The sequence below is a fragment of the Amblyomma maculatum genome, chromosome 4 (assembly GCF_055883805.1).
Source record: "Amblyomma maculatum isolate TAMU_Amacu chromosome 4, ASM5588380v1, whole genome shotgun sequence".
In the NCBI taxonomy this organism is placed as follows: Eukaryota; Metazoa; Arthropoda; class Arachnida; order Ixodida; family Ixodidae; genus Amblyomma; species Amblyomma maculatum.
In genome coordinates, this window is record NC_139347.1 from 54,238,182 (window position 1) to 54,265,855 (window position 27,674).

The window sequence follows — 27,674 nt, forward strand, 5'->3', positions numbered from 1 at the left end:
AAACTTTTTCTGTTAATTATGCAGGCCTTGTTCTTTATTCCGGCAAAGATTTGTGGCTCTAGAATTGCCCGTCTTTTCTCCACTTTACTTGGAAATTGGCCAAAATTGAAGAGCATAAAATAATGGTCAAGTCTGATCCGAATTTATGTAACAGCACCATCTTCGATTTTCATTGAAATCTCCTAAAAACAACCTTGAGTTCTTTAATAGAGATATAAACTGAGCGCATGTTTTTATTCTACACAATTGCTTAGGCCTTCCCCTTAAAGGGGTAGGTGTCAGAAATTCGATTTAGTATTTGCTGAATTTACATATATTCTATCTTATGCGATATCCAAAGCCTTTTCAGTGCTTATAAAGTCCTTTTCTGCTTGTTGGCAAGGCTGATGATAGATTAAAATGAAATAAATCCTCTAATTTTTGTCATTTCATGGGAAGAGGAAGCGAGGTGGTAGCGAGATATAGTCGCGTGAACCGTCCGCGTGTATGTTTCCAACGGACCGTGTCGTCTTCATATACGCGCAAGGCGGCGGGAGAAAGAAGGCGACGAAGTCTCAAAGCGGTCTCGTGCACGCCACCATTTTCATTCCTCTGCTCAGGCGAATGACGCGCGGCTCCTAAACCACGAATCACGCTGCTCGGAAGAGAGTCCGTTCTGTGAAGAGAAGCTCGCTGGCAGCTTGAGTCACGGTGCGTCTGGCGTTTCCTGTGAGGTGCACGGCCATCGTAGTCGGCGGCGCGCGCTCGCACACCGTCTCGTCGCGCAGCTTCGTACCCCAGCAACAACAGTCATGGAAGCGGTGGTCACGTTTGCCGACACCGAACAGGAGATCACCTCGCTGTGAGTCACTGCGGCGCGCCCAGCGCCCTCGGTTCGGTTGAAGCCTCGCTGTCGATACTCTGCGACGACTCCATCGTCGACGTGTTCCGTGTGGAAATGGCTAAAGCAAATACAGAAATAGTAGGGATCAGTATTACAACATACCGAAGGACAACAACTATGGCACCGGTGTGATCTAAGTTCGCTGAACGCAGTTGAAGCGATGCCTTGTAATTGAAATTGACAGTCTTGACAGGGACCTTTAAGGAAAGCATTAAGGACAAGAAAACCTAAATTCTGCGTTACCTTATTCCGAGGTCACTCGCCTCGCGTTCTGCTGTTTGACGCGAACAAATTTCAGCATTGCCACCAAAGGGTTTAATAACGTTAATTACATCAAGCACGCGAGACGTTGGAGAATCTTGGAAAGATGTTCATTCGATCAGCACTGCTCCTTGGAATAGAATTCATGTCTACGCGGGCTCTTCGTCTGTGTTACCAAGTTGCCCCAGCTTTTTAGAACTTACCGGCGGAAAAATGCATGAAACGTGGACAAAAATAGAAAGGAGCAAAGCGTTAGAGTGAAAATAGCGCAGCTTTGTTTTTCCACCATAGTTCATGCTGGTTTGGTTTGGTTCAAGAGGTTTAACATCCCAAAGCGACTCGGGCTATGAGAGACGCCGTATTGGAGGGCTTCGGAAATTTCGACCATCTGTGGTTCTTTAACGTGCACTGACATTGCATAGCGATTCGGGCTATGAGAGACGCCGTAGTGGAGGACTCCGGAAATTTCGACCATCTGTGGTTCTTTAACGTGCACTGACATTGCACAGCAGATGGGCGCCTACCTTTTCGCCTCCGCCGAAAAGCGGCCGCCGCAGCCGGGATACGATCCCGCGGCATCATTTCACGGGCACAGAAGTCGAGCGCCCTAGCCACTGCACCACCGCGGCGGAGCAGCAGCTAATGCTGCTGATTTTATTTCTTTTTGTGTAGTTGGGAAAGTGCTGCGACAAATATACGCAATACAATAGAATGCATACGACGACAAGGCGGGTCTGTTGCACTGCAACAAAGAGCCTCCAAATCTAAACTTTGCCGGACAAAACCCGGACGCATGGCCGCCGCTGACCGGATCTATCAGCTCGTTTAATAGCTGTTTCTATGACGTTTATAATAATAATAATAATAATAATAATAATAATAATAATAATAATAATAATAATAATAATAATAATAATAATAATAATAATAATAATAATAATAATAATAATAATAATCAATCAATCAATCAATCAATCTTTATTTAATGTGCGCAGGAACAACCATGTGGTCTTTGTGCTGCAGCACAAATAAAAAAAAAGGAAACCAAAATGAAAAAGCACAAACATGTTTACACACACAGAGAGAACACAAAAAAAAAATAAATAAATAATACATGAAATGAAACAGACGAAAAGTATCACGGAAAGTAAGCAAACAATGAGTAGCATCACTTATATACACAGTGAGAGAATTTTTTAGCACACCAGGAAATAAAGAAAAAAAAAAAAAAGAACGGTAGATAGAAGAGAAAAAAAAAACAACAACAACAAATAACTGACATTGATTATAGTAATATAGAAATATACATAAAATAAACAACCCTTCAAGGCGCAACAAGTGCATGGTACTTAAAACACAGGCTAGAAATACAGAATAATACAATAAAGAAGTAAAATTGAACAAGGGGCAGTAAGATTCGAATATAAAGTTTAAAGTTGAAATATAAGTAAGAAACGGATAAAAAGTAGTTCCCGATACAGACAGCATTGAACAGGAGAAAAAGCAAAAAGTGAAGTAAATACAATTTAAGGCTAGAAAGTGGGAGTTTTAAGTGATAAAGTACTATTTAGAATACAACGCTACGAACATCCAATGTAAATGAACAGAGCGAGTTTTGGAAGATGTCAATAATAATAATAATAATAATAATAATAATAATAATAATAATAATAATAATAATAATAATAATAATAATAATAATAATAATTATTATTATTATTATTATTATTATTATTATTGCATACTATCAACAATGCATACTATCACAATAATAATAATAATAATAATAATAATAATAATAATAATAATAATAATTATTATTATTATTATTATTATTATTATTATTATTATTATTATTATTATTATTATTATTATTATTATTATTATTATTGTGATAGTATGCATTGAAGAAATTAGCGCTGCTTGCGTTCTGCAGTCTGGGCGTGTGCAACGCAAGCGGCGCGGATGCGACCTCGCTTATTACACGGATCTGTTTGGCTTTTAGTCGTCGTGGAACTGATGTCGGTGCATGATTTAATGCGTAAGCGCCGTTATTTTCGCGCTCACCGTTTCGAAGCTGTCAGAGTCGCAGTAATAAAAGAGCTGAGTCAGAGCAAAGCCTTATGAGCACGCCCCGTACGAAGTTCGATCAGTAAAAAAAGAACGCAAGAAACGAAAAAAAAAAAAAAAACACGCGTTTCCCATACAGAGAGGATCGAATTATTGGCTACATAACCTGCCCACGATCTTCTCTCGAAAGCAGGAAAAACGAGACTTGCGGGTGCGCGTCCGCGAACTCATTTCCACCTAGAGGAACAATCTATTTAATAAGACTGAAATTCCTTTGCATGCTTTTCAAACAAGTCCCTGGCCGCAGGCGGGCTTTAAGCGTGTAGGTTCCTTCGTTTCGTCTATAGTGTGCCTTCTTTTCGATGTAAGGGAAGGGAGAGGCGCGAGAGAGTCTCTGCACCTGTGCGCGGCGTAATGATAGCATGAAAGGCAGGCAGAGCCAGCCACTCACTTCTCAGCTGGAAGAAGACAAACGCGCTCCTAAAGGAGCCGAAGAAATAAGGTTGGGGGGGGGGGGGGGGGGGGGATGTGAGATGAAAACGCCTGGGCTCTCTCACACAGGCTCTGCGTGCCGTGTCCTGAAACAGGGGCCGCGCATTTGTCGGGGAAAGCCCAACGAAGAGCGCGCATCAAGCTTTCAGGATGGATCCTAGGTAGAGTGCATACTGCGTACCAGTTGGCGCGACGTCGGTAGAGTTGCGCAATACGGAAACGTCCCTTCAATTTCGCGAACGCGCTCTCGTGCTAGTAATATTTATTTTCGGCTGCCGCACTATGACTTAGCTTTGCGAAATGCCGACGGGACGGGTTTAACGACGTACTCTACGCGCCCGCCTTCTTTGCCTCTAAAAGCAGTGACTGTGCGTGACGCTGACGTTAACACGTGTATCCATGGTTATAGGCAGCGAAGTCATTTTCATTGCTATGGTGCGGAGCGGAATGAGCGAGCGAGTGCGCAGTCTTTCTTTTCCTGACACCCGGCATGTGCGCGCACGACTTCCCACGGCGGCGCGGTCTCCTCCTTTTGCTGGTCGCTGCGGCTTCCTGCTTTTGACGAGGGGACGAAACTCGACGTAACTAGCTCTTAGCGTGCAGTGCAACGAGGATGCACGCTTCGGGATTTCTGCTTTGCGTGTCGAAAGATATATCTTTCCTTCAAGTCCAAAGATGACAGGAATGTACGCCAAGGTGGGTAGCTATTTGGAGGCGAACGAATACGTAAGGGCGCGGAATTCAATTATTATCAAAGACAAGGTCAGTGAACTGGAACGGGAAGATGTTATCAACCGCACCCCGCAATGATACCATGCCATTGGCAAAGAAAATAAAACAAAAACTTCTCTCTCTAAATTGAGAAACATGGCTTACATTTTCGCTGTTGCAGTATATTGCTAAACGATTTTGGTTTGTCAGAAGAATATTGATCGCAGTGTTTTTTTTTTTTTTTTTTTTTAATACGGACGGAGCTACTTGGCCACACTCGTCAAACTCTTGACGACTCTTCGTTATCATTAGCATTCCATTCGGTACATAACGCAATGTGATAAGAGCAGTACCACTTGCGTATCTGGTATAACTTGTTTTTGAACAAGGCGCACATGGCATGGTTACAAGGTGGAGGTTCGGAACTTGGTACCACGAGCAGCTAATATAGATATGGCAACGGCGTTTCTCCCTCTCCACTTTGCAGGACCCAACAATTCATCATGGTCAGCTCGATGTACTGTCAACTTCTCGTCGTCATCTGCGTCGTGTTCTTCACGTCCGAAGTGGTGACGTCCAGGGTGCCCCTCTACTACTTCGAGGTGAGTAGTGCAGTCACCTTAGCGCATGTAGACATTTAATTGTCCAGAAAAGACAGTTTGTAATTATGTATGGGGTGAGCGCGATTAGTCCACGCCGGAACTTTCATGCATTCTTCTCGCGGTGATAATGCAGATCAAGACACTGGCCCACTGTTCACGCTTCATCAAATGCGTGGAAAGCAGTAGAGGACCGAGATTATGCTCTCTTTCTTGAGCATGCTAGCGAGCTTTTTTTCAATTACTTCTTTTTATTCATTCATTCATTCATTCATTCATTCATTCATTCATTCATTCATTCATTCATTCATTCATTCATTCATTCATTCATTCATTCATTCATTCATGTTGAAGTCAAAAATAGCTTGCAAGTATCAAATGTTACGCTACTAGAGATAGGGGCGCAGGTAAGTGAAGACAAATGGATACAAGTGTAGGCACGTCGCTGACTCAGCATTGCATTTCCTCCCCTGACTTTTTACCTAGCCCTCGGCTTACCTGAGGTGAAGTGCTTGGAAACTGAGTATATGACCTCGCCTCTTGTAAAGAAAAAGTACACCTTCGTCAAACACTTGGAGCCTAAGTGGTTTGCTTATGAACCATCCTCTCGTAGTGCATCTCCAGAAGATGCACAGTGCTGCCTATTTCCGCGGCTATAGAACTTGCACGAATGCCGCGAGCGTCACTGCTCTGTTAAGAAGCAAACAGCCCGGGCTCTAAACTTTCGAAAAAGAGTGTACTTGTGCCACGGCTGCCTTTGGCCAAAGCTGCAGTGGTGGCATAAAAATCCACCACCACCACCATTAGCATCGTCATCTCTGCATTACGTGCGTTTATCATTACATACTTCTAAACGCTGACTGTTCTAACTATGACTCAGTTTACATCACGTCACCCGTTTCAATACAGCAGCACAGCAGAAATGTCACTAAAGAATGACAAGGCATAGAAATACATAGACATAGCTCTTTAAAAAAATGCGAAGTACTACCCTGAAATGTAAATGTGCCCTTAAAGTAATTCCGCAGCTTGAAGCGATCTTAAGCACATTAAAAAAAAAAATAATAAAATTGAAAGAGATACGGAAGGACGTGCTTAATATCTATGCTATCTTTGTAGTATGGTAAGTTGAAGAATAAACTGCCAGGTATCCAGCGTCGACGCTATCAGAATGCATGCGGATTGTAAGCACGGTTATGCATACCTTACGCCCCCGACAGCTAGCACATTTTTTTTACCTGTCAAATTACCGTGAGACGGAAATTCACGCGCATTTGATTCCGCAGAGATTTAGATATCGCCAGCGCTAAACGTTCACCACCGGTGATTCTTTATTCATGACCTATTTATTATTCATAATACTTACTCCTTATAATATCACCCCATCCATGGTAGTAGTAGCAGCGGTCTAGTTGCTTAGCGGTAACTGAGGCAATAACGCGGCAAATAAAATCGTATCTTCAGTGCGGCAACGCGAGCGCACTGCGCTTGGTTGTGCTGTTTTATTTTGTTATTTCTTAGAGAATTCCTGCGCTTGAGCTAGGTATATCTAGAGCTGTGCTTTCTACAGCCGAAATTTTTGTTTCTCTGGTCGCTGTTTTTCTCCACGATATTAATTAGGCGCCCCATGTATAAAGCATATATATATTTAAATGGTCGCGGTGTGTGGGCAGGATTCAGAACGTGTAATGAGCACAATTAAGTTTATTGACATATCTTCAAAGTTTGATAGTTGACCGGTACAGAAATACCTAATGTGATAGTAACGAAGTGAAGCGCTTGTATATGGAGGCAATAATAAGTAAATCAGTTGTTAGAAAAGAAGACGCTTGAAATAAGCCAGCTGGTAAAGGATGAAGGAAAAAGTTAAAAAAAAAGAAGAAAGAAAAAGACGTCATGGTCATATAGTAATTTCGACCACTTGGGCTGTTGGGGTGCTTTCCCTTCACTCTTGTTAGGGGAATCAATTACGTTCGATGGCCGTGTATATGACTATACAAACGCCGGCTATCCCGCAATTGCTTTCGTGCCTGGGCCAAAAACCCGCCGGTTTTGAACTTCTCTATTGCTTTCTTCGCCACCGAAGTTTCTAAGAGCGTTAAAAAGAACCCGACGCGAGTGCACCAAAAATAAAAAGAAAGCTGGCTTCGCCGCACAGTCACTCGTGATGCAGTGAAACAAGAGGGCCAGTGACAGAGAGGGACTTCACCTCTGTCCACTCCTCAATGCATTGCAGTGGACCAATGTCTAAAGAACGCGTGGTCAGCAACATACTCGGATACCTTCGTTATCATTTTATGGCCATAGAGACTACACTTGCGGATTCGGAGGTGGCGCTCGCGTAATATATATTGTGGCATTGAAATGAGTCGATAGATGAAGGGACACTGGGGGGCATATTCACGCAGTTATTGTCCTCGGTAAACACTCGATTCGCTTGCTCTCTTTAGGTACGTTGAAATTTGTCAAAAGAAGCATTTATCGTCGAGCATATTACATTTAAAAAATTCACCGTCCTGTCGATTGAAACTCTTGACGTCTTGGTCGAAAAACACGGGCTACCACGTTTTGAAGAGGAAGGCGGCGTAGGTTCGGCCTCTGACATCCACGACCAAAAATATTCGTCGGCGCATGGATTTTACTTCCGACATCGGCCATTGCCGGTGACACCTCTATTTTGTTTTGTTTTTTCTTCTGAAAAGCTGCGTTTTATATGAGAGCACTCGCTTCGTAGTTAGAGCGCGGTACCTGTCGATACAGCCAGCTTAAACTTGTCCTCCCTTTCAGACGGTGTATTTTGATTTCTTTTTCTTACTTTTTTTCATTTCACGCATTTCTACATTTATAACTTAAATTGTTCTCTCAATTTGCCTTTGGTGTTTTCTTTGTTTTCTTTTGACGAGTTTTCTCTTCCGCCCTGCTGCTGGCATTGTAAACGGATCTTGGAGCCAGTCAAGCTGCTTTCTGTGCAGCTTTTTCTTTTTTTTCTTCTTCACAACATTGTACATCTTTGTTTGCGAAAAACAAAATAGGGCAAAATCAATCAAATCAACTTCCGTCTCCGATATTATATACACAGAGGCTTGGAAGATCCTTCGCACACCGCTGGGCCGCATGATCTTAAACAAGAAAAATATATACTATTCTGAAATCTCGCTTGGCGAGCTGTATTTCCGTGTCAAGGTTTTGTTTACGTACATGTACCAGAACGAGAGTGTCCATTGAATAAATTCTCTCTATGCGCAGCTACTGACCGATATCATTTCAGATAAGAAGGTAACATTTACAGCCTCACGTGTCCAAACAAGTATACTGAGCCTAAGGCACAAGCACTATAGACAAGGTGTCGGGTCAGTGTAGGCTTAACTGCAAGATTTGTTTCTGCGATATTTTGAGTGTGCTGAGTCCATCGGACGTTAAACACAAGGCAGGTGATGATTAACACAATATGAAGTAGACGGGAGATAAACGTGCTTCGACACCCCCCCCCCTCCCCCCCTCCCTTCTTTTTTTTTATATATTCAGCAGATGAGTCAGGTTTTTTTTTGGTGAGAGCACCTATACACATGCTTGATACCGTCAGTGGTTCGTATTCACACCAAACAGTTAGACATCGTGTTTCTATTGCCATGACTATATGGCGCCACTGTGCGGAATATCGTCTTGCCGATTTTTAGTAGTGTTCCTCACTTCCTTTGCGGACCATCGGGGAGAGAAGGCGGGCGGGAAAGCAGAGGAAGAAAGTGCAGGTAGATTAGCCAGACGTACTGTCTGGTTGCATTGTATACAGGGGCAAAATGAATACAAGGCAGGAACGAGGGATAAAGAGAAACACAGCTAGATATTAGAAGCGCTTACACAGTTACACTCTGGTAAGAGACAGTACGCCTTTGTCCATACGTAGTGGTCGCTTCATGTAAAAGGACAAGAAGGCAGCTAATAGTTGAATTTTGCAGAACGTACTGCACGGATCCTCAAAGTAATTTGCAGTACTCAGACATTCGTCGCTTTACTAACGCAACATAATTAGTTTATCGATAGATGTCATTTTATTCCAGCTTGCTATGTGTGCATAAGGCCGTTACGAGTGCAGCTTGGTAGGAAGATTGGGTACAAATTAGGGATGACTCCTGCGCATTAGCAGTGACCCGTGTGAAGGTGCACTTGCCACAGCGTAAGCGTAGCAGGCACCAACTGGCTGGTCCGGTGGTGGTGGTGGTGGTGAAAAACTTTATATTTGGGAGCCTTAAGGGATTACATTCTAATGACGGGTCGGCTCTTGGCTGCGTGTTGTGGCCGAAAGCTGGTGCTTCACAGCGACACCCAAAGCCCAGTCTGTCAGCCGCTTTTGAACGGCCGGGTCAGAGCTGGACACCGCAGCCTCCCATCGCTCGAGGTCGGAGAGTTGCCAAGTGGCTGGAGGGTGGAATTCCGAGCATTTGATCATAATGTGCTCAAAATCAGCTTTAGGTGCCCCACACAGGGTGCACTGCGGCGAGAACAGTCCTGGATGGATCAAAGATAGGAAAGCGGGGGATGGGAATGTACGGGACAAGCTGGCGCCACGTCACCTGTTGTAGCTTAGTCATAGATTTATGAGGAGGAGGGTAGATGGTTCGTTGATCACGGTAATGGAGAGAGATTTCGTGATAGGATACCATGCGCTCGCGAGCATCTCCCCAGGCAGTGGCAGTCCCTGCTCGGCTGACGTATCCTCGAGCAAAAGAGTGAGCTGCTTCGTTGCCTGGGTGACCCGTGTGAGCGGGCACCCATATTAGTTGAATAGGGTGTTCGGGTGGGGAGAGGGAGGCGAGGAACCGGAAGGCTGGGGTAGAGATCCGACCGCGGGCGAAGTTCCGTACGGCGGATTTAGAATCGCTAAAGATGGTTGTGGCTCGGGTGGTAGCTATGGCGAGGGCAACCGCCGCCTCCTCCGCCTCCAGGGAAGTGGAGGCAAAAGTTGTACCGGCCGCGACCAGTTGCAAAGAGTTGGAAACAGCGCTGAGGGCGAACGCTGGGCGGGAGGGGTATGAGGCAGCGTCTACGTAAACGGTCTCTGGCTGGAAGCCATAGTTTTTGTGAAGAGCTTCTGCGCGTGCCTTGCGGCGATCGACATGGTGCTCTGGGTGCATATTCTTTGGCAGGGGATGCACCTTAAGAACGCGGTGTATCGCAGGGGGAAGTGTATGTTGTGTAGAGCAGTGACCGGGAGGTGAGAGATGGATGCGAGCAAGGATGTTCCGGCCGGTGAGGGTAGATGATAATCGCTCCAACTGGGCTGAGCGGTGGGCTTCTGTGAGCTCAGCTAGGGAGTTATGGATGCCCATGTGAAGAAGGCGTTCATTGGAAGTGTAGCGGGGTAAGTTGAGGGCGGCCTTGTACGCCTGTCGGATAAGGGCGTTAACCTTGTCTTCCTCCACCCGCGTGAGGAAAAGGTAGGGGAGCGAGTACACAACACGGCTCAGGACAAATGCCTGTACCAGGCGTCTGAGGTCATGCTCGCGCATGCCGCGATGGCGATTGGCTATGCGGCGAATGAGGCGGATTGTTTGATGAACCATCACCGTCAGCTTAGTGATGGTTGCGGTATTCTTGCCATTGTTTTGTATCAGAATACCAAGAATCCTAATGTTGTCCACTTCTGGTATCCGGGTGTTGTCAATTGTCAAGAAGATGGGGGGAGGAGGGCCTTTGTCTGTACGACACCTAGGAGGTCGGAGTATGAGAAGCTCCGATTTGGTAGGGGAACAAGCCAAGCCGACATTTGCTGCAAAAGATACAACAGTGTCTGCTCCGGCCTGTAATGTATCTTCCATGGCGCCAATGCTACCTGTGGTGGTCCACAGTGTAATATCATCGGCGTATAAGGAGTGGGACAGGGCAGGGATTTGGTTGAGGGCGTGTGCCATGGGGATAAGGGTAATATTAAAAAGCAGTGGAGAGAGGACAGAACCCTGTGGGGTGCCAATGCTACCGATTTTGAAAGATGGAGATGAGAGCGAGCCGATGCTGATTTCTGCTGTGCGATGACTAAGAAAGGCGGATATGTACTGGTGGACACGCGAGCCGACTTGAAGCGATGAGAGAGCATCTAAAATGGCTGCGTGACGGACATTATCAAAGGCCTTTGTGAGATCTAGGGCGAGAATTGCTCGGGTGCGCTTTGCGTGGCGGGGGTGAAGGACATCTTCTGACAGTTGCAGCATAACATCCTGCGTGGAGAGATGTTGCCGGAAGCCGATCATTGTGTCAGGGAAGAGGTTGTGGTCATCTATGTGGTTCTGGAGGCGTGCCAGCACAACATGTTCAAAGAGTTTGCCAAGACAGGAAGTTAGAGATATGGGTCGGAGATTCTTGATGTCGAGTGGTTTGCCGGGTTTAGGGATAAATGTGATACGGGCGTGTGTCCACTGGGCCGGAAGGGTTCCCGTGCGCCAGCATTGGTTGAAGAGGTCCGTGACCGCATCGACAGACGGGTCATCCAAGTTACGAAGCATCTTATTTGTGACTCGGTCCGTCCCCGGAGCTGATGTCGTCCTGAGGCGGTGCATCGCCGCCCTGACTTCAGCTGAAGAGATTTCCTTATCAAGGGTAGGGTTGGGAGAACCGGTGTAAGAAGGGAGGGGGGTAGAGGGGGTTGTAGGGACGTACTGATCTTTTAAGGTCTGAAGGAGGGCGTCATCGTCTAGGGGAAGCTGATGAATAATGCGGGTAATATTCTTACGCTGCGTGGCCTTGGTGTGCCCAGGATCAAGGAGGTATGCTACATTCAACTGCATTGAGCTACACTCTAACAAGGTAACCATGCGGGCTAGTTGGTATGCGTGACAATGGACCAACAAACGAACACGGGATCACAAGGAGAAGTAAACGAGACAGCGCCGTCCTGTGGACGTGCGGCGCTGTCCCACCACCTATAGCTTAGTATTATGCGAAATTCTGCGCACTACGCACATATGTTTCATTGCTGACCAGATACTTAGAGTACCTTGAAACTAGCAACCTTTAAAGCCAATAGCAGCTACCGTTCTTGAAAACTAGAAGGCACGGGAACCGTCTATGGAGAGCTCCCCCTAACGTGGTTTGGTTTGCTTTATGAGGTTTAACGTCATGCGAGACGCCGTAATGGAGGACTCCGAAAATTTCGACCACCTGGGGTTCTTTAATGTGCACTGAGGTCGTACAGCCTTGCTTTTTGCCTCCATCGAAAAGCGGCCGCCGCGGCAGGATTCGATCCTGCATATCCTTCGGAGCAGCAGTCGAGCGTCCTACCACCCCAGCCGGGCAGGTACGTTAAACCGTCTTTAGCAGTTCATTTGACAGCGCTGACGTTTAGAGCGGGTCGTTGAGCACGTATTGTTCACCGGTAGGAGACGCTTTCAGACGGCGGAACATGGGCCCACAATGTGCGCGTGTGTGGAGAGAGGGGGTGCTGGTCGGAACTTGTCTCGGTGGGAGAGTAATACTCCAACCGGACCGTTGTGCGTGCGCAGGGTTTCTACATGTACCTGTACAGCGTGAGCCTGCTGTTCCTGCTCTACGTGTACATCTACCTTCTGCGGCGCTCGCCGGGCGGCGCGGGCACGGGAGGCGGCGCCTACAAGTGCCCCAAGAAGATAACCATCCTGGAAAACCTGCGTCGCAGCGTCGGAGACAAGGCCCAGCCACCCAAGGGGCTGGACGCCGCGGCCGGTCAAGGCACGCTGCCGCCCAGGCTCAAGAAGCAGCGAATTTCAGAGAACGACCGCAGCCACGGCAGTCTCTTTCTCAGGATCGGCGCCATCGGTATGACGGTATCTATATGCAAGCGACCTCTTTTCTCAGCACGCTGCAGTCACGCTCTCCTTGCTTGATGTTTGCTCGTCAAAATGACCTAATTAGCTGCCGGGACATGCAGATACACGAAGCAAAAATTAGGGGGTCTCTTAGATGGCTTTTAAGCGGAGAATGGCGAAAGCCTACTCTTCCTCTCCTATCATTTGCCTCTTATCGGCGTTCGTTGCAGTGCTACATATAATTGGTTTACAGGGGAGGAAAGGCGTAGTATCTCTCACACTTTCTCCTGTAAGTGTGAGCTTGGACAGTACACCATCGCTACTCGGTAAGTCAACGCCGCTTGCGGCGGGGGCTAGCCAGCCACCGAATTTGTATCTGTTGTAGGCCGTCATTGCACCCGCCACCGCTTAGGTGGTGGACGACGGCTGTTGTTGCGGCGCGCGTCTTTCTCTCCCTCTTCTTTTTCTTTCTTGTCTGTTTTCGCTGTGCGATGTCAGCGCACGTTAAAGATCCCCAGGTGGTCGAAATTACTCCGTAGCCCTCCACTACGGCTCCTCTTTCTCTCTTTCCACTTTCACTCCCACCTTTCCTCCCTTCCCTCACGGTGCGGTTGCAGTGTCCACAGAAAACAAGTGAGACAGTTACCGCGTCTTTCCCTTCCTATAAATAAATCGGGCATCTCTTCTGTCCGCAACGAGGCAGCGGAGGTGGCTCAGCTACAGAGCCATGCATAAATTTCTTTTCCTTCTTCCTACAGCCACAATAACCATTTACCATGCTACTGTCGCGTGATGTTCCTTGGCGCGCGTTCAAGTGTGACATGGCAGTTGGCAGGAACGCTACACAAGTACTAATCTCGTGGAATCTCGCGGAATATGTCAGATCTCGCACACAACTCTCGCGCCGGGATTTCGTTCCGTGAGTATAGAAAGGCTTTCGCCTTATAATAAGGAATCCAGGCGCTCCATAATACTGTGCGCTAGCATGAACTATTTGTAGAGACCATACCAGCACAGTGAAAGCGGCAGCGAATTCTGTTTCCGACTATCGAGAGAGGAGGCACGTGTTTCAACTGCGCGCGCACGGTATGCCTGCTGAATGTAATCATGGTTTTGAAGTGAAAGCTTCAATACGCCATGTAAAGACAAGCTCGCCGTTCGTGGCACAAGCCGCTACTGCGCATGCGCCGTAACCATGGAAATCAGCTGAGCCGTACACAGGTGTTTCGCCGCTAATAATAATAATAATAATAATAATAATAATAATAATAATAATAAACTCTTTCACAGGAAAGTAAAGGCGCAGTATTTGTCACACTTGTTCTGTAGACAATTGTAATTGGTTCACAAGAAGGGAAATGCGCAGTATCTGTCACACTTGTTTCAGTGGACACCTGGACCGCGCCGTAAGGGAAGAGAGGAAGGTGGGAGTGAAAGTGGATATAGAGAAAGAGGAGCCGTAGTGGAGGACTTCAGAGTAATTCGACCACCTGGGGATCTTTAACGTGCGCTCGGAATGGTGCAGTGGTAAGACGCCCGGCTGTGCCGGAGTACCCGGGTTCGAACCCGACCTCGGCGGCTGCGTTTCGATGGAGCCGAAACGAAGAGGCGTCCGTGTGCTGTGCGATGTCAGCGCACGTTAAAGATGTGGTCGAAATTACTCCGTAGCCCTCCACTACGGCTCCTATTTCTCTCTTTCCACTTTCACTCCCACCTTCCTTCCTTCCCTTACCGCGCGGTTGAGGTGTCCACAGAAAACAAGTGAGACAGTTACCGCGCCTTTCCTTTCCTATAAATCAATCATCGCACAGCGCACGGAACCCTCCATCGAAACGCAGCCGCCGCGGTCGGGTTCGAACCCGGGTACGAAGGCATAGTGGTCGGGCGTCTTACCACTGCGCCACCCCGGCAGGGCCCTCTCCGTTTCGCCTTCATCGAAACGCAGCCGCCGGCTGTCGGGATCGAACCCGGGTACTCCGGCACAGTAGTCGGGCCATCGCGGCGGGGCTTGCCTCTCGGTTAATTGGTTCATAGGAAAGGAAAGGCGCAGTATGTCACACTTGCTCTGTGGAAACTTGAAAAACTGATTGATTGATTTATAGGAAGGGAAAGGCGCGGTAACTGTCTCACTTGTTTTCTATGGACTGAAAAAACTGATTTATTTATAGGAAGAGAAAGGAGCGGTAACTGTCTCACTTGTTTTTCTGTGGACACCTCAACCGCGCCGCAAGGGAAGAGAGGAAGGTGGGAGTGAAAGTGGAGAGAGGAAAGGGAGGAAGATTGGAGTGAAAAATGGAAAGAGTGGAGGTCCCCAGAGTAATTTCGACCACCTGACATGCTGGCGGTCGGTGGTGGACGACGGCTGTTGTTGCGGCGCGCGTCTTTCTCTCTCTCTTCTTTTTCTTTTCTTCTCTATTTTTTCTTCTGTCCGCACGAGACAGCGGAGGTGTTCGAACCCGACCTCGGCGGCTGCGTTTCGATGGAGATGAAACGAAGAGGTGGTCGAAATTACTCCGTAGCCCTCCACTACGGCTCCTCTTTTCACTCCCACCTTCCTCTCTTCTCTTATGGCGCGGTTGAGGTGTCCACAGAAAACAAGTGAGACAGTTACCGCGCCTTTCCCTTCATATAAATCAATCAGTTTACCTAGTGTCCTGCCTAGTAATTAATGCCACCTAGCAATATCAGGTGACGCACATATCTGCAAACTCAGTTCTGAGCATATTCAATAAATTCGCTACAGACTTTTGCGATTAGCCAAGGTGAAGGCCAGTTATTGTGCCTGCTCTTTCTGCTCTGCTATGATCAATAAAAACCTATTATACGTTTGAACCTGGTAAATATCCAGAGCCTTACAGGTAATTCAGACGTGGTTGAGTTACAATTAATTCGATAGCTCAACATGGAGGTAAAAAATCATGAACTGATTGATGTCTTTGATGCAGAAGAGGGCATATAAAATATCTTCGATGTTTCTCCCAAAGATGCTAATATCTTTAGTGAAGCAAAAGGGAGTACATAACCACGCTGCAATGCTTTTGTAACTGTGACACAAGCAAAACCAGACAAATATGGCAAATCGCATAGATCAAGGCTGGTGCAATAACCCACTTGAAAGCCTGCTCCTCCCTTACTGTCCTTTTTTTTTCTTTTACAGCTTTTGGTCTTGGAACAATGGTTTACAACGGTTTGGAGTTTGGTTCCTTCTTTGAGATTCCATCCACATCACCCTGCTACAGCGTCCTTCTTGGAATCAACCCGGTCTTACAAATGGTCTTCACATTTGCCCAGATGTACTTCATCTTCATGAATGCAAGGGTGAGGATATTGCAATTTGTAATAGCTGCACTCTGACAGAGACTTGGTGGATTATTTCAGCTGAACATCCACAAGTTCAAAGTAGTTGCCAGGTTTGGCCTGATGCACGTCGTGGCCACAAACATATGCGTTTGGATACGCACCCTAGGCAAGGAGACACTGCAGGAAATCAATGAGCATCATCTCAGGAATGGTCGTGGCAGCACACTGGAAGAACTCATCTTGCCTTTCAGGGGTAAGTACATGTAGGAAGTCTTAAGTATTCCCCAAGCAGGAGGTTGTTTTCCGCCGCTCTTTCGCAGAAACCAAGTTGCTAACATATAAAACATAAAACTTCTCTACAATGTTGAGCTGCTACTGAGTTTGGCTATCGGAATTTTCGTCAGTTCGTTTTGACAAAGGATTTGAAAAGAAAAATGTTGAAATATAATGCAATGAATGACAAAGGACACAAACACGCTTAGGAAAGCCTGTTCACACTGTTGCTGCAAACTGAAAACCGCCGGTCATTCATCATATGCTACGTCGCAACCTCACACAGTACAGAACTTTTCACTACCAGCATTAGAGGTTTCAGTTCAAAGACAGCATACGTGTTCGCCATTCTTGCAGATTACGCAAACGCAAATATACGAGTGCACATTTTGCACAGTGGACAATTGGCTAAATAATTTTGTTTAAAATAGCTAAGAACGATTCCAAAAAGGGCTTATAGAATTAATGTAACATCAAGCAACAGCCTAAAGTGATTACCGGCTGCAGTTCATAATTACGTGACCATACTTTTTTGCTGCTATATCAAAAACTGCCTCTAATGGCTATTGGCTTTTTGTGCAGTGCAGAGAAGCCGTCTCACACAAGACAATGCATCGCAAAACTTTACCAACCCGTGTGAAAAACAAGACATCATGGGCACGATAGTGTCTGACTCGTCCCCTTTCCTTTACCCATTCATCGTGGAGTACAGCCTCATCAGTGCCGCAGTGCTCTACGTCATGTGGAAGAACATCGGCAAAGACCCCGTGTACCACGTTGAGAACAGCCACGACGACGGCATATCACGAACATCAAGCCTTCAGGCTGGCTCCAAGGTCAACTGCACAGGCTCCAGCAAAGGCCTCTTCTTCGGCCTCCTGGTGCTCGTGTGTTCCACCATCTGCCTCATCGTGTTCTTTGTGCTCATCCAGCATGAGCGGTACGCAATGCTGGCCATCTACCTGTCCGACCTGTCGCACTGCGGCATTAAGGTCCTTACCATCGGAGCCATTACTATTGGCTTCTTTCGAATCAGGTCTCTCCGTTTCCACCCAGATCGTAAAGACCATCTCCGCAGCATCCTCCTGAGCGTTGCTGCATTCGGACTGTATGTTTACGCTATGTTTGGCATCATAGCCGGCAGCTTGTTGCCCAAAGACCACATCCCGAACCTTTTGGTCATGGTCACCAGCATCCTGACCATTGTCCAGGTGACAATGCAGTCGCTCTTCATTGCCGACATAACCTGCCGCATGACGTACTTGCCAGAGCACGACCACAGTAAGCCGGGCAGGCAGGTGATCACGTTCCTGCTGATTGGAAATCTCACACTGTGGATCATCTACACCTTCGAAAAACAGAAGGTCGAGGCAAGTCCTGTGCAGCTTGGTTTCTATGGGTTCATGGCCTGGACAGTCATCATAAGGGCCTCACTTCCTCTGAGCATCTTCTACCGGTTCCATTCGTCCGTGACTTTTGCCGAGGTCTGGAAGAACTCTTACAGGAACATGGGCAACTGAGCCGAAATTTAAGGGTTGAAAATACTCAAGTACCGTATAAAGCCAAACCGCTGTGTGTACTGTGCTGTTTATGTTCACGGCAAACAAAAGTGCATTCTTGCTTGAAATGAGACAGCAGGCATTACACACCTGTCTGATGTTAGCTATAGGCATTTTACCACAAAAGTGCAACCTAAATCAGTTGGCGTTTGATGTGTAAATTTTCCTTCCGCATGAACTCTTCTCGCCAAACAGCTTTCTTTTTGTTTATGGATGCTGGTCTTCATTTCAGCCCTTACTTGCCATGCTGCAAGTGTATGCTCATTTCTCATTTTCTACATCACTGCTTGTCATTTTGTCATGAAATTTGTGAAACAGGTATTTTTTTATGGTCTACATTGAAAGGCTCCCTGTAAATGTATATACTGTGAACGCAATGTGCCCTTGTACATACATTATCTACCATTAATTTAACAGGTGGTAACCCACTAGCCAACTCATATCATTGTTAATTGCAGTACAGAATAGCTGTACTACCATGCTGCTTTGTGTGTGTTTCGTGCCGACATCAGTGCTGTCAATTACCTCACATTCACCAGTTGCCTCCATAATAAAGGCATCCAACAAAGAGCTGCTCACTGTTTATACTAAAACACTTAAATATTCTTGTTCATGCCTGATTCAGCAGACCTGTACATCACTATAATGTTTTTTTATTTTTGTTCAAAGGTCCCAACTATGGTGCATTCATGCCCATTATACTATGCTCATGGATTGAAACATTAAAGATATATAATTAAGGAGAAACGTTCTAAATTTATATGGTAAATTTATATTCTTTGCATATGACAGGCAACCAATAGTAAAGGTTGCAAGCCATTCATACTCTCCACATTTCAGATTACACCCAGTATCCAGTTTTCAAAAGTTTTGGCTTGGTTTATGGTGTTTAACATCTCAAACTGGCTCTGGCTATAAGGTATGTAGTAGCGAAGGGCTCTGGATAATTTAGATCACCTCGGATTATTTAATCAGCACCGACATGGGCGCCTTGCATTTCTCCATCAACACGTGGCCGCTGCAGCCAGGGTCGAATGCTTATATGATGTCCTTCACGGCTAGAATCACTTTGAGAAATTAAATCCTGTAAATTGAACGTCCCCCTTCACCCCGGTCATGATGAGAAGCATCATCCCTAAAAGTAAAAGGTGTGAAACTGAATCGTAGAATATAAGCGACTTAAAATATTTATTTCATCAAATAAAAAGTTCACAACTTCAGAAATAAATATGATAGACTTGGGTCACTAAACTGCTTCATGGACAGTGCAGTGGTGTCAAAGCCAGAAAATAAACCAAAGTGGCAGAGGAACTATCTTGTGGGGCACCTATATACATCATATCCTAAGGTCTGCATGTATACAATGGGCGTGTTGAAAGCAAAAAGCTCGCTCTAAAATTTTCCACCCTCAGAATTCAGCTGTCACAAAGGAACAGCTTTCAAATACTACAAAATGCTCTTATGACACACAAGTGACACACTGCGATCAACAGAGAGAGCACTGTAGCAACTGAAAAAGAGTAATCTAATTCATAGAAAAAAAAAAGACCGGCCTTAACCATAGTGGAATGTCTAATAAAAGCAATATAACACAGTGACTATTGTTTTAAATGTTGGAGTAGCTGCTAAGCTCAAAAAGAGATGCTCAAAGAACTAACACAACCTAAAATGACAGACAGCCTAAGGGCCATGAAAGAAAATGTATTCATATTTCAGAGAGCACAATAACTGTCGAGTCTACTAAAAGATGACGACGATTTGAGATGCAAAAAATCCTCAAGGTTTAGACTAACAGTACTGAGCATGTACGACGTCATAAAACAAAGAACTTCAGTAAAACCCAGACTTCTGACAGGAGTTTGTTTAGTTTTCCGACAAACACAACAAAAAATATCACAGCTGCCAAAAAGACTGTCATGTTCAAAGTCTCAGTACCGTCTCAAATCCTGCTTGGGCGCAGAAGTCACCAGGCAAGCCTACAGTCCACAAAATGAGCAGCTTTCACAAATGAGATAAAATCTGGCTTCGTAACTCTAGGACGAGTGAGAGCATACAATAATGTGCGGTACTGCATACATTAACAAGCGGTGAGTTGCAGTTCAACTTTTAGCAGGTTGACACAAAAGTAAACTAAAAACTGATGGTGAAATATTCCTTGTTTGACAAAGTCAAGTAGTTTTGGCATTGTTCTGCTATATTGAACTACCTAATGTCCAGGCTCGCATACAGCTTCCTGTTGATAACTATGGAGAAAAGGTTAGGCTTTAGCTTCGAGTGATGTAAAAAAGCAATGCTCTTTGGAATAAACAGGGGGTGTTTGCCTTTGGACCAGGCACAATTCCTTCAATCTCACACTCTTACACCTTTCACACATTAAAGTTTGGACGTTCTGTTCCTACAGCCCTGTTGATTAGGACCCTCTAAAAAAAAAACCCTGCACAATTCCTTAATGCTACCTTGGCTCAGGAGCGTTTGGCAGAGTCGTCTTCTTCCAAGGATCTGAAATGCCTTTTTCAAAATCTCTCTCGAACGGCTGCCCTGTATTCTGAAAAAATCACGTCATGGAAAAGCACAAACCTTGCTTGCAGATAAAGAACACAACAGCATAACTGACAAGAAAGATAATAATCCATTTGTGCACTCTAAAGCTCTGAAGCAGCCTCAAAGCAACAAGACCCATAAATGAGCAGCTTGTCAAGGTAGGCAATGACAGTGATTGGAAAAACTGAAAGGTAAATCACAAGACATTCGTGTGCAACTGCTGCTCGGAACTCTTGCAGTTCTTGAGAAAAATGCTATGGTTACTGAGGGGGGGTCTCTCATGCCAGCACTAGAAATTATTAAAAATGCATTTAACCAAACCAAAAATTAAAATGAAGAAATAAATAAAAATACAACTTTAATATAAACCTTTTCATCACACTGCAACGAAGCGACAATATACCGCAGAGCTGCAACACTGAAAATGAGAAGTTATAGCTGTCAGATAAGGGCTCTCCTCGGCATGGTGAGGTTGTTGAGTTGACCACGCACCAGTACAGCTCTCGTGAACTTCAACCTGCAATGCATCCACTGCAAGCACGTAGAGCACACAGTTCATCTAGCAATAACGAGTGCTGGCCCAACTTAGCCACCATTTAACAAAAAGGCTGGTGAGACAAATCAGGAGTGCACAGCAGCACACTTGGTGCCCTGCACTGAACGTGGCAAGTGAACGTTGTCACGTTGAATGAAGCAAAACGTGAATGTTGACAGTGATGAAAATAAATGCAGCATATACACATCCATAAAAACAGTTCAATGACTGTAACAAATATTGGTAAAGATGTGCAGTATTTGAAGAGGCTGGGGCAGCACAAAAAAATAATAAAAAAAACGCCAATAACACTTTTAACAGTAAGCTATAGGTGAATTAAGTGGCACAGCCTGTTGGTGTTTGTCCCGATCATTATGTAAGCCATTGGCAGCCTAGAAAGGCCCAACCAGGACAAGAACAACAACAACAAAAAAACTATGACATGAGATGCATTGAAAAAGGGGCTCAGAGTTGCTGTACTAAGAAAAAATGTCAAGGTATGAGAGCCATCTAGGAGTCTTGATACGACGGTCGGATCCAAAATAAAAGTGCACTAACTTCAGGCTGATAGCCACTTTTCTTCAAGCTTATAATACCTACAAGAACACTCCTACACATTCACTGCAACAAAGATTGCACAAAAGGGCACAAACATACGGGCGGCAGCGCTAGCAAAATGAGAAGGGGGTTTTGGAAGAGCATAGTTCTGGCTGGAAATGTAAAAGTAGATACACGAAAGAGACACTCAAAGTGACTGCACAGCATTCAGTGTCTCATGTGCTCGCAGCTGTGATGCCAGGGCTGCCAGAGTGACTTTTCACCAAAATAACTTTAAAATATGTTTCGCTGGTCTTGCAAAAACACAAAAAATGAGACATCACTTCGTGAGTTTAAAGCTTGAACAGTGGCCCATCAATGAAGGTGAAAAGTAAAGAAAAAAATTTTTTTTTTCGTATCCACTCACACTGCACTCAAAACTTTTAAAAAAAGATGTGAAGACTAAAAGGCAACAAAGTTTCTGGCTACTCATGCAGACTCAAGCATAGCTCAAGCAGTTACCTTTTACATGGTGCATCCTGTGCAGGCATGACAGCCCATAATGTGACATCACAAGACGAGCCTCTTTACCAGTTTTAAAAGCAGTCACCTCATGGTCTGTGGTGCTCTCTGCAGCCAGCTGAACTATGCTCTCCAACACCCAGGGCGATTCCTGTACAGCGCGTGCATGCGTGGCACAGAATGCTCATAACATGCGACAGCAGGCATGGTCCCCTTTGTCTCCAGCAGCTTCCTTCAAGTCTGGAAGCGAGTCTGCCGTGGCTGACGGACGGCCAGAGTATCGGGCATGAGTGGCCCGTGCCTCCGCTGTCAGACGCACAGCGATCTCGGTGAACAGCTTGTCCACATTGTCGGCTTCCTTGGCTGACGTTTCCACAAAGTACATGTCACTCCGACGGGCAAACTCCTCACCGATGTGCTGCGGGATCTCCCGGTCTTCGCGGTCAATCTTGTTACCTGATAAACAAAGCAGATAGGCAAAGCATGCCCGTTGTGCACTGCGATGCGTGCACAGGTCCTGCAGAGAGGCTGCAAAGGCCACCAGCACCTTGGCTCACATAAGCAAGGGAGGTGCAGAAAACAGGCTTTGGACTCAGCATACAATTAAATAAAGTTGGTGTGCAATCTGATATTGTAAAACACTCTTCCCAATCGACTTGAAACTAGCAGCAAGACTTCGAGCCACGGGCATTTCACTAGTATTGCTTTTTCTAATTGGTATCAGCTAGAGCTGCATTTTCATTAAGTAATTACTTGCATACTTATTTTTTCTCTTTTTCTTACACACGTCTAGCAAAAGTTCAAACCTAAGATCAGCCACATTACACAAAGCATACTTTTGATGTCAATTATATTGCCATTAGCTGATGTGACCTAGCAGATAATTACAGTATGTATGCAAGCCCTAATATCGGCTTCACTGGATGCTATAAAATGACTGAATATAGATAATGTAAAATTAGTAGAAGCAAAACACAGATAATCTAAGCAACTTTAATAGAGGTAGAACATTATTCCCATTATTTCAGAAAGAAAAGAAATTGAGCTTCTGTTGTTGACTCATTTCTGTGACTTTCTAACAGAGTTGGCATTTCTTCAAGCAATGAAAATGATGCAGGATGACAATAATATGTACACTTTACACTCAGATGATACCTCATATATTAACATTAAACAAAGCACAAGTGAGGATAATCATGTCAATGTAATCACTTTGGCTTAATTAGATAATGAAGAATGACACTGCCTCTCACTATGCAGCTTATCTGCTATGATTACCCAACACAACGGCAACCGACCAAATGAAATGCAAACGTTCCAACAAAAGGTGCCACAGACATGGAACGACCAGGCACCTGGGGCTACTCACTACAAGAAAAAAAAAAAAAAAAAAATGCGTCCATTAACGTTATCGTCATGGAGCTGTGGCAGAGTGTTTTAAAAGGTCTATCCCTTCCCGTCTTTATCTTTCAGTCAATACAAAACTTCTCAGAATATGTAACAATGTAGGCCTGGACGGTTGTATGTGCAGTGATCAACAATAAAAAACAATAACGAAAATGCAGTAAATTCTGCATCCTAGAGATCCAAACATGTTTTAAGAATAACAGACAAAGCATAGGTGCACTCACAGCTTTTTACTTGAAAACTTTCAGCAAAAACTCTCGCTGCAGATGCCACATGGTGCCAAGCAAGCCTAAATGCTATGCAATGAGGCATCGGTTGTTATAGTGGACGTGCAATGAACTGACCCAGAGAAGATACCTATTTCACATTCCATCCATTGAAGCATCATGTGGTAGGACAACAGGTATGGCCTCAGATAAGACAATGCAACGAAACGAAACAATGTCAGCAGCATGCGCTCTTACCTACTAAGGCCCGCAAGACTTTCGGACTGGCATACTGTTCTATTTCTCTCAACCAGTCAGGTAAGCAGTCAAACGTTGGCTGACAGCTGATGTCGTAGACAAGAATGAGAGCATGTGCACTGCGGTAGTAGCTCTGAGTGATTGAACGAAATCGCTCCTGTCCTGCTGTGTCCCATATCTGCAACTGCACGTAAAGAACAAAATAAATTTGCACATCTTATCAAGCAAACTGACAACCTGTGTTTATGGAAGCAAGAGAAACCAAAAATGAGAAAAGAAATAGCAATATAAACATACTTGTACAAATCTGCACTAGCAACATTACATAAATGCAACCAGGCCAATTTACCTTAAACAGCCTCAGTTTACAGCCAAAGCAATTCTCAAGTAACACCTATCCTAAGGCAGAAATCAACACCAAACAGCAAAAGCTAGCAGCATGAATATGACTGAGTGCCTCTTGTAGTTTACATATTTTCATATTATGAGGCTGCACAAGGTAAAAAGCTGGAGGGAGAACTAAGCTCCATTTTCAAGGGTATGAAGTGAGAGCATTAATGGCTCTCATCTGTGGCTGCTCTTGTGGATCACTCTTCATGTACATGCAGTTTGCTACACGTTTAATCACCGATCCCTTAATCTGCACTTCTATTATCACACGCATACTATTTAACATGCAGTTCTAAGCTACTACATTATATGGAACACCACCCAACATAGATATAAAGCCTTGCTTTAACCAAGCCATTGGAACATGCCTGCATGGCCCAAAGGTAGCATGTCTGACTCGGGGTCCTAGTATCCCGGGTTCGAGTCCCATCTTGCCATCTGTTCTCAAAGGGGAACCCACACCGCCAGCCAACTTGGCCAAGCCATGTGGACTTGTGACATCACACAACCCACCATCCAATCACTGCCCAGCAATGCTACCTGCCAGAGGGTTGCCCATAATTTTTAGGTCATAAAGTCCACACTGAATTTTCTGGAGTATAGGGCCTTTCACGCTATCGCAGTAAATCCAGGACATCGTAATGAGAAGGATGTGAATATCAAAAATTTTAATTTAGAAATTTATTATCCTCCTTTTTGATTCACTAAATGAATCAAATAGCGCCTATTTCAAACTTCTTGAAATGAATCAAATCTGTTCTAAGTTTCCGAATAAATTGAATGGAGCTGGAATAGGGCATGCCACAGTGTTTTCAACATGTTGAAAAAAAAAAAAAAAATGGTGCCGTTCTCAATGTCACGCAGCATGCTGCTGTAATTTACCTGTCCAGAAACGAAGGTTCAGCGCTTTGATGCTGTCCATTCATATAGTGGCACCTATATGATCTTAAATATAAGGAAATGTGGCATGGTTTATGCAGGTTTAGCAAGCTTTGCCTTAGTGCCTAGTATCAGTGGCCATAGCTCAAACCCTTACCTTTGTATCAATTTAGACTTGCAACTAGCCTGTTCACTGCTGCTATAAGCAGCAAAAGGCAATATTCCTATGCTCCAAACAGAGTTAATATGTTGACCTCGTATTGCTTGTCTCTTTGCTGAGATCAGTGTGTCTTGACAGTAACTTAACTCCATTATATAAAGTGTCTCCATTACAACTCTGGTGTAGGATATAAATATTCATTCTGCAGTACAAGTATTTGTGCAAGTAGCATATATTCAAACAAATATTTGATTTGGTTTTTAACTAATCTATTCATAACTGATTTGGTAGCAAAGCTAAACTATTCACATTTGATTCAGTTTCCAAAATGCCATATTTGCAGACCTCTAATTACAATGCACTGATAATGTGAGTATTTCTCATCTGAAACAAGCTCCCCTAAATGTGGTCAGCACAATGGGTGATAGTACAACATCAGACAATGAAATGATACTGTCAGCGGCGTCAGCGGTTCAGTTTGTCCATGTCTCCTTATTTGCCCCTGCTTAATGCATTTAACATGGTGCTTATATAAGCTGAGCATGCGGTATGCTTCAATATCATAACAATTATGTCTTGGGGACATTTTATAAGGTGTTAAATTAATTAAATAATTAAGCAAAGCCTCTAGGAGCGTGTCAACAAAATTGGCAGCAGAAGTACTGCAGGTTCCAATTAATGTCTTTTTATTTATAGGCATAATTAAGACTAAAGTAACATGCTTCTTTAAGCAAGTCGATTCACCGTGCACAGGAAATTGGGAACAGCAGTCAAACAGACAACCTTGTAAATTTGTTTTGGCACGAAGCGACATCAAGCATGCATTCCAGTTTTCATCATGGACTGCTGCTAATATGTGCTAGCACAAAGGGCATTATGACATTAACCTAGTCCATCTAATCACACTGTCATAACCTGGAGGATAACAAATAGGACAAATATCTGGCACTGAAAGGCCGGCCATCACAGCAAACTGCGCTGAGCGATGTACCACACTCAAGAAAAATTCACATTATGACATAAAACTTAGACAAAGTTCCTCAAATGGTGGACAACAAAAGAATAACTGTAGAAAGTCTAATTATAAAACGCCATAACAGTAAGCGCAATTCTAAATGAAATTAGCCAGCATAACTTATTTCCCAAGGAGACAAACACAGGTATATTTCCTACAGCAGTCATGTCCGCGATTACCATACCTTACAGTAGTGCATCGCATCTGGTGAGTGCAGGCATAGCCTCCTCTATTGTACAGGGCTAAATCGAGCAACGTTATGTTCGCCTGCGTGCCGGCGGTCGTGAATAAAGGCATGGCTTCTTACTTTCACTTTCTCACCGTCCACTTCGACCGTTTTGATGAGAAAGTCGACGCCGATGGTGGCCCCCTGACCCGGAGGAAACAGACCCTGAAAAGCAGCCAACAGGAACTTGTCAGCCACTGGCAATTTCGGAACTGCGTGAAGCGTATCCAGTCCATATGGTTACCTGCGTGAATCTCCGGACAAGGCATGTTTTCCCAACACCAGCGTTGCCTATTAGCACGACCTTAAATAAAAACTTGTAATCTTCCATGGTTTCAACCGTCTGTAAGTGAACCCAACACGCATGCGAGATCTGTTAGCACCCAACCACGAAAATAAGCGGAACTATTCTCGTACGAACGCCACAGCATATAATGCTACAGCAATTTATCATTCTAAGAGGCACGTACCAGCTCTGATCGTGCTTAACATCCCTGCATCTCGAATGCTTGCGAAATCGCGCTTCTGACAAGGAAGAAACAACCCAAGACGACGACGCACGGACCTCGGTTTCACATGGTGGACCTTCGCTTCTCTCATGGAGTCACGCTCGATTGCCTAATTGTTGCATCGTCTTTCTTGCGCAGACAAAGACCGGTGGGGAAATTGCAATGCGTCCACTATGTATACACAAAGTAAAAGTTAGCAATTCGCCTTGGAGAGGTGTTGATTCAGCTGCGATCACTGAGACACTTTCGTTCACTACCAGGCACCAGCACAGCACCAGCCTATCGCAACGACCCGCAACCGCAAGGTGGAGCATTCGATCAGCTGATCTGGTCAGGGGAGAGTGACGTCTTGAATGTCTTGAACCCTTTCACGGATCTCCCATCCTACAAAAACCTTAATTACAACTCACACATCATGCGTAGATTAATACTATTACACTTTTATTGTCTGTTACTTCCCTATCCAGCGATTCAAGTGTATTTTACAAAACAGAAACAAAAGCTTTCCTCATTTGTAGCTAATCCTTCAAGTCTCTAGAAAGCATGACACTTAATACAGCTTATAT

General features: G+C 44.9%; 2 protein-coding genes across 4 annotated transcripts in view; one reads left to right on the plus strand and one right to left on the minus strand.

The window, feature by feature from the left end:
• Positions 1 to 18,489, plus strand: part of OtopLa (proton channel otopetrin-like a) — a 62,197-nt gene extending 43,708 nt beyond the window's left edge. For both annotated transcript variants that reach the window (XM_084601510.1, XM_084601511.1), the window contains 5 exons: positions 4,905 to 5,019; positions 12,510 to 12,801; positions 15,949 to 16,109; positions 16,170 to 16,344; positions 16,947 to 18,489. In XM_084601510.1, coding sequence (XP_084457636.1) covers positions 4,905 to 5,019; positions 12,510 to 12,801; positions 15,949 to 16,109; positions 16,170 to 16,344; positions 16,947 to 17,884 — 1,681 coding nt within the window. In that variant the 3' untranslated portion in view covers positions 17,885 to 18,489. The remainder of the gene's footprint in view (positions 1 to 4,904; positions 5,020 to 12,509; positions 12,802 to 15,948; positions 16,110 to 16,169; positions 16,345 to 16,946) is intronic.
• A 962-nt stretch (positions 18,490 to 19,451) lies between these two features.
• LOC146191064 (ras-related protein Rab-30-like) lies at positions 19,452 to 27,486 on the minus strand. Of its 2 annotated transcripts, none has more exons than XM_084601514.1 (5): positions 27,165 to 27,486; positions 26,844 to 26,942; positions 26,681 to 26,764; positions 23,930 to 24,113; positions 19,452 to 22,514 (listed from the first exon to the last, which is right to left on the minus strand). In XM_084601514.1, the coding sequence occupies exons 2-5, from the start codon at positions 26,928 to 26,930 to the stop codon at positions 22,243 to 22,245; spliced, it is 627 nt and encodes a 208-aa protein (XP_084457640.1). In that variant the 5' UTR covers positions 26,931 to 26,942; positions 27,165 to 27,486; the 3' UTR covers positions 19,452 to 22,242. The 2 variants fall into 2 exon arrangements, with proteins under 2 accessions (XP_084457640.1, XP_084457638.1); XM_084601512.1 differs by having other exon boundaries at positions 27,070 to 27,466.
• Positions 27,487 to 27,674: the final 188 nt, after the last annotated feature.